Source organism: Oncorhynchus clarkii, chromosome 16 (assembly GCF_045791955.1).
Source record: "Oncorhynchus clarkii lewisi isolate Uvic-CL-2024 chromosome 16, UVic_Ocla_1.0, whole genome shotgun sequence".
NCBI classification, from domain to species: domain Eukaryota; kingdom Metazoa; phylum Chordata; class Actinopteri; order Salmoniformes; family Salmonidae; genus Oncorhynchus; species Oncorhynchus clarkii.
The window spans coordinates 40583281-40589927 of record NC_092162.1 but is presented as its reverse complement, the minus strand read 5'-3'; the positions used below and the strand labels follow the sequence as shown (position 1 = coordinate 40589927).

At 39.9% G+C, this 6647-nt stretch overlaps 1 protein-coding gene across 1 annotated transcript; it reads left to right on the top strand.

Moving 5' to 3' along the window:
• The first annotated feature begins 323 nt into the window (after positions 1 to 323).
• On the top strand, positions 324 to 5029 carry LOC139367608 (SAP domain-containing ribonucleoprotein-like). Its single transcript, XM_071105872.1, has 11 exons — positions 324 to 381; positions 2012 to 2111; positions 2429 to 2478; positions 2664 to 2728; positions 2850 to 2901; positions 3005 to 3078; positions 3202 to 3242; positions 3444 to 3466; positions 3579 to 3650; positions 3815 to 3892; positions 4856 to 5029. The coding sequence occupies exons 1-11, from the start codon at positions 349 to 351 to the stop codon at positions 4901 to 4903; spliced, it is 636 nt and encodes a 211-aa protein (XP_070961973.1). The 5' UTR covers positions 324 to 348; the 3' UTR covers positions 4904 to 5029.
• The last annotated feature ends 1618 nt before the right edge of the window (positions 5030 to 6647 follow it).

The following is a 6647-nucleotide window of genomic DNA, read 5'->3' as shown; positions in this document are numbered from 1 at the left end:
TGATTTGTATTTTTCCGAGGTCCCAGTTATTTTGAACGCGGCAACAGTACGGTCTTGTAACACAATGTATTTCCATATTCGAAATTCGATTGATTATATCATATGCCCAACTGTATTGAATGTCCCTTCTAAATCTGATCATTGATGGATGGCTGCCTATCAATAAAGGTGTTCTACATAAAATACTTTTCTGGAATATACTTTTCATTGATGTGTCAACACAAGTCACAAAAGTTTTTACACAAAAAATTATAGACAATAAAATGCATGCAACCCATCCATTAATTAGCACAGCAGATTGCTGTGGGTGTCGATTTCCGATTGGAGAAATAGATTCAGCAAAGCAAGATGGCTGAAATTGGGGAGCTCCAGAAACTAAAGGTTGCGAACACGTTTTTTCTAAGTTTAAAACGTCTTATACCGGTATTATATTTTTGGAAGATTAATTATCGTATGTTGTCAGCTATCTTTACTTTGTAAATCAGGATCTTGCACGCTGCAGATCCCTGGACACCTACAGCCGCAGTTAGCTAATTGATGCTAACGGACAGGAAGTGAAATAATCCATGCTTGCTACACGGTGTAGTTAGCCAGGCATTTTGAGGTTTGAGATAGCGAAACTGACTGGCACCCAGGCTACGCGGATATCATTCCACTCTGTGTGATATGACACAGATGTTTAGCATGACAGGAGAGGAATGATAGCTAAACAGAATGGTGCCCAGACTAGTATCCACACTTGTTGAATTTATTTAGTCTGGCTTTATCTCTGTGAGGGCCAAAGTGATCCACTACTGCTGTGAAGTCAGCAACGAACGGGACAGCATCGGCGCATGCTCGACTGTGAATTAATTAAATTGTACAGTATGTTCTTGAGAATGCTATTGTTAGGTCTAAATGTGCTTTTTGGGGCGTGCTGTTTTCATTGCACGGTGTCACGGCAAACAGTAGCTAACTACGTCTGTAAAATGTTTCACAACAAACACAGCGCCCGACAAAAGCCAATATCATTGCCGCCACGCAACAAAAAAATATGGAACATGAAAAAATATTTCTGCTAGGGCGCACTTTGACGATACTAGAACAGGCCACACTTCCTCTACAATCAGAAATTCATTTGAAAAGTCTGACAACCCCATAGTAGAATAGTTTATCTATTTACCAAATCGGCTAGTGTGTGCTATGCGAGATAAATATTCCTCTTGGGCATTCAAGTTATGAGTGCCATAGGGAAGGAAACATGCATTCTGAGTTACCCTAACAGGTTGGCCTACATTATATTAACTTTTTTATGCAAGTTTTTTGCGACCTAAAGTTAATCAATAGGATAATAACTAGTTAAAAGATAACATTTGGGATCTGGCTAATGATTAGCCCAATAGTGTAAATGCAGATAGGCAACCCCATGCTTCAGTTTATTTGCAATTTGCTTCATCAGTTGGGCTACAGGTGATAATGTTTATTGCTACTATCATACTGGTAATATGGAGCATAGGCTATTTACATTTTTGTTATTTTTTTTAACTAGGCAAGTCAGTTAAGAACAAATTCTTATTTACAATGACGGCCTACACTGGCCAAACCCAGACGACACTAGGCCAATTGTGCGCTGCCCTATGGGACTCCCAATCACGTCCGGTTGTGATACAGCCTGGATTCGAACCAGGGTGTCTGTAGTGACACCTCACTACAGCCCACGATGTAAAAATTATTTTATCACATTTTAACAATATTATTGGGCTCATTTCTGGAGTTGGATATTTTAGATTGTGTCTGCATACTTTCACTTTAATTCATTTGTGAGAAGAATGTCCTTTAATGAAGTCAGCAGAACTGAGCTTCTCAGTCCTGATGCATACAAAGTCTAGGAGGGATTCCCCCCCAATGATATTTTCCCTGCTACACATTTTTTCCAGGGGAGACGCTGTTGGGTAGTACCATTTGAATTGCAAGAACTGCAATTTAGTAGGAATTTGTCATCTAATCAGCAATCCACACTTCTGTCCTACAGCTTGCTGAGCTGAAGCATGAGTGTGAAGCCAGGGGTCTGGGCGTGAAGGGCAACAAATTGGAGCTGATCACACGACTACAGGCTCATCTGGAGGAGCATGGTGAGCATGCAATAATGGATGGACTAAATACGTATTGGGTCAGGTTCCCAGACATGGGTAAAACTTAGTGCTGGCCTAAAAATATTCTCCATTTAGGTCCTGGAGTAAGGACTAGGCTTCACCGGAGTCAGTTAAACTGGCCCATGGAGTAGAAAGTGTGATAACTTGTTGACTTCTAGCCCCTACCCCTTGACACTCCTTTATATCTAAAAGGTGTGAGCAATATTGCAAGAATTACACCTAGCCTATGAATGGGCAAAGTGACACATGTATGCTTAAATTTATGATTCTTAAAAAAATATTATTTTTTTTAACAGAGGATGACATGGGCCTAAATGAAGATGATGTTCTGGGAGAAGAGCCAGAGGTAAGCCTGGTTTTAAAACGGTATGGCAGCAATGGCACTTCATGTATGGATTAGGTGAGTACCACCATGTCCAGTATAAAGTCACTTTGTACGTGCTGCAATTGCTTAGGTGAAATATGACATGAAAATAAATGTATAATTGTAGGAGCATTTCTTGATGATTCTTTGTGCTTTTGAAAATGTAGTACCTCTCGAAAGATGCGGATGCCGTCACTGGGGATAACGACGAGAAACCAGTAGCGGTGTCTGAGTACGTTTTTAATTTTATGTTAACACGCATTGAAGACGGACATTTTCTTTCCGTGATTTTTCTGACGATCTGATGCCCCTAATTATTGAAATATGTTCCGTGTGATTTGAATGTTTTTCAGGGCGGCTGAAAAGAAAGTGGTAAAAATCACACCTCCAGTGTCTGTGGATGAGGTAATGGGATGCTTGTTGCACTGTTTCACCAGTCATGACGGGTCTTCGATGCAATGATGGTTTGCTAACCTTCTCATGAACATATTTTTTATCCCGTATTCAGAGGTTACAGAAGAGAGCAGACCGCTTCAATGTCCCTGCCTTAGCTGACAGCAAGAAGGCCATACGTGCTGCCCGGTCAGTACCCAACCATTCTCACAAATTTATAGACTAACTATCTCATGCATTGTTAATTGCCTTTTGATTGAGTGTATCTATGAAGCTATATATTAAAGTTGATTAAATATGTATTGCGTTCAGGTTTGGTTTGCCCGTTGCTGCACCTCCAACTTCCACCACAGGTCGGTCTCAATCTTCCAGTCTTTACTGTTTTCATATTGAGGTTTTAATGTTATTTTTCCAAGAACCATAACCTCTAGTCAGTTTACTAAACAAGGTTGAAGAACATCATTTATCACACGTAATAGTAGGAAAACTGTTCTCCTGCATTGGCTCTCTGGTATTAATCAGTGTTTTTTTCTTCTCTTTTCTTTCTATCATAGGTGTAACTGTGAATAAATCCACTGCAAGTAATCCACATATGATGAGCAGTCACCTCTCCTCATTTCAATAATGTGACCATTACTGTGACTCAGAAGATTTCATGAAGTATTTCTCTCACTCTGTGTTCTGAGTAGCCAGTCAGCGTTGAACAGCTAAAAAAGCGAGCTGAACGATTTGGCGGGAACGTTTCTTCAGTCTCCAAGAAGGTGAGCTCATAGGGATAGGCCAGTTTCTAGATTAGACTATAAGGCATCCTGAAAGTTGAAAGAAATGCTGAATTGAAACCTAGAGGTTATACTTTAGCATTTTTGATTAGGCTAAGCCACCTACCTCCATGTTACAGATTTAAGACCATATTTGTGTGTTCCAGGTTGAGGAAGATGAGAAGCTGAAGAAGCGGAAAGAACGATTTGGGATCCTCACTGGTGCTGTCGCAACTGACATTGAGGTTTTCAGATTCTATTTATTAGCGATACCGGTACAGCTCATTCAAAATATTTAGACCCCTTGACTTTTTCCACATTATGTTACAGCCTTATTCTAAAATGGATTAAATAAAACATTTTCCTCATCATTCTACACAATATCCCATAATGACAAAGCGAAAACAGGTTTCTAGAAATGTATTTAAAATTGAAAAACAGATACCTTATTTACATAAGTATTCAGACCCTTTGCTATGAGACTTGAAATTGAGCTCAGGTGCATAATTTTTCCATTGATCATCCTTGAGATATTTCTACAACTTTATTGGAGTCCACCTGTGGTAAATTAAATTGATCGGACATGGTTTGGAAAGGCACACCTGTTGTCAGCGCAAAAACCAAGCCATGAGGTCGAGGGAATTGTCTGTAGAGCTCCGAGACAGGATTATGTCAAGGCACAGATCTGGGAAAGGGTACCAAAACATTTTTGCTGGTCCCCAAGCACGCAGTGGCCTCCATCATTCTTAAATGGAATAAGTTTGGAACCACCAAGACTCTTGCTTGGGTGGCCAGCTCTAGCAAAACTGAGCAATTGGGGGAGAAGGGCCTTGGTCAGGGTGGTGACCAAGAACCCATGGTCACTCTAACAGAGCTCCAGAGTTCCTCTGTGGAGATGGGAGAACCTTCCAGAAGGACAACCATCACTGCAGCACTCCAGAAATCAGGTCTTTATGGTAGTGACCAGACAGCAGCCACTTCTCAGTAAAAGGCACATGACAGCCCGCTTTGAGTTTGCCAAAAGACACCTAAAGGACTCTAATTCAATCTATTTTAGAATAAGCCTGTAACGTAACAATATGTGGAAAAAGTCAAGGGGTCTGAATACTTTCTGAATACACTTATATATTACAGATGTCTTTCCTATTTTCTAATATTTTATTCCATAAAGAAATTAAATAAAATGTTTGTTTACTCTTTTTCCTCAGGCAAAGAAACAGAAGCGTTCTGAACGATTTGGAAATGTGACAGTGTAATTTGGTATTTTTAAGTGATGTTTTATGCTCTTTTTTTGTGTGTGTATGTTGCAAACATAACTGAAATGTACTGTATATAGCTTGTCGAGTTGTATTACATTTGGTCATTAAAGTAGTTTTCAATTATTTTCTGGAGTTGCTGTTTATTCTGTCCATGGGTTTGCTATTTGATTATTTTCCAGTTGTACCAAGTGGAGTACATGGCCTGGTAGCAGGGAACCCTCCTCACTGGGTCCCCCAGATAGTGGCCTGACAAGTGCACAACATGCTGGACTATGTTCTTACACTGCCAGACCTGTGAGCTTACAAGTCAGGGCATTGTTTCACTACTTAGTATAAATCTAGGAAGTGAGAGAAGAAAAGAGGACATTTGAGCATTGGGTCAATGCCACAATTTTGTAGCATTATAGATGCACTCACCTGGTCTGAGAGCACAGCACACACAGAATGTCCAACCCACTCTCCAGTGGCTACACTCTTGCCTAGTCATGTGAAATCCTTAGAATGGAGCCTTATTTATTATTTAAATTAACTGATTTATATGAACGGTAATTCATTAAAATCTTTGAAATTGTTGCATTTTTATATATTTTTCAGTGTATTTACTCCGCCCATAACTTTTGTACTCACACCTGGGAGTGCTATAATCATTGAGTCACGTAGTTTTACACTTAATGTCTACATTTGGTCAGTCCAAATTAGCTTTTTAATTCTGTCATGGAAATAATTGTATTTCCTATTACCAACTCATTTACCTCTAGATTACCATGTGGACCCAATTATTGAACAATGTCCTATTCCATCTGGACCAGAGGAATACCTACAGTTGAAGTAGGACGTTTACATACACCTTAGCCAAATACATTAACTCAGTTTTGCACAATTCCTGACATTTAATCTTAGTAAAAATTCCCTGCCTTAGGTCAGTTAGGATCACCACTTTATTTTAAGAATGTGAAATGTCAGAATAGAATCACAGCCTTTAATTCTTTCATCACATTCCCAGTGGGTCAGAAGTACACTCAGTATTTGGTAGCATTGCCTTTATATTTAAATTGGGTCAAATGTTTTGGCTAGCCTTCCACAAGCTTCCCACAATAAGTTGGGGTAATTTTGTCCCATTCCTCCTGACAGAACTGGTGTAACTGAGTCAGGTTTGTAGGCCTCCTTGCTCACACACGCTTTTTCAGTTCTGCCCACAAATTTTCTTTAGGATTGAGGTCAGGGCTTTGTGATGGCCAATCCAATACCTTGACTTTGCTGTCCTTAAGCCATTTTTCCACAACTTTGGAAGTATGCTTGGTGTCATTGTCAATTTGGAAGACCCATTTGCGACCAAGCTTTAACTTCCTGACTGTCTTGAGATGTTGCTTCAATATATCCACATAATTTTCCTCATGATGCCATCTATTTTGAGAAGTGCACCAGACCCTCCAACAATTCACCCCCACAACATGATGCTGCCATGGTGTTCTTCGGCTTGCAAGCCTCCCCCTTTTTCCTCCAAACATAACGATGGTCATTATGGCTGAACAGTTCTATTTTTGTTTAATCAGACCAGAGGACATTTCTCCAAAAAGTATGATCTTTGTCCCCATGTGCAGTTGCAAACTGTTTGGCTTTTTTATGGTGGTTTTGGAGCAGTGGCTTCTTCCTTGCTGAGCGGCCTTTCAGGTTATGTCGATATAGGACTCGTTTTACTGTGGATATAGATACTTTTGTACCTGTTTCCTCCAGCATCTTC

Bases quoted from the DNA above. Each gene is read 5' to 3' on its own strand.
- LOC139367608 (XM_071105872.1), top strand. From the start codon at position 349: ATGGCTGAAATTGGGGAGCTCCAGAAACTAAAG. The intron at 2,112-2,428 runs GTGAGCATGCAA...TTTTTTTAACAG, and splicing joins GGCTCATCTGGAGGAGCATG to AGGATGACATGGGCCTAAAT. The intron at 2,902-3,004 runs GTAATGGGATGC...TCCCGTATTCAG, and splicing joins CTCCAGTGTCTGTGGATGAG to AGGTTACAGAAGAGAGCAGA.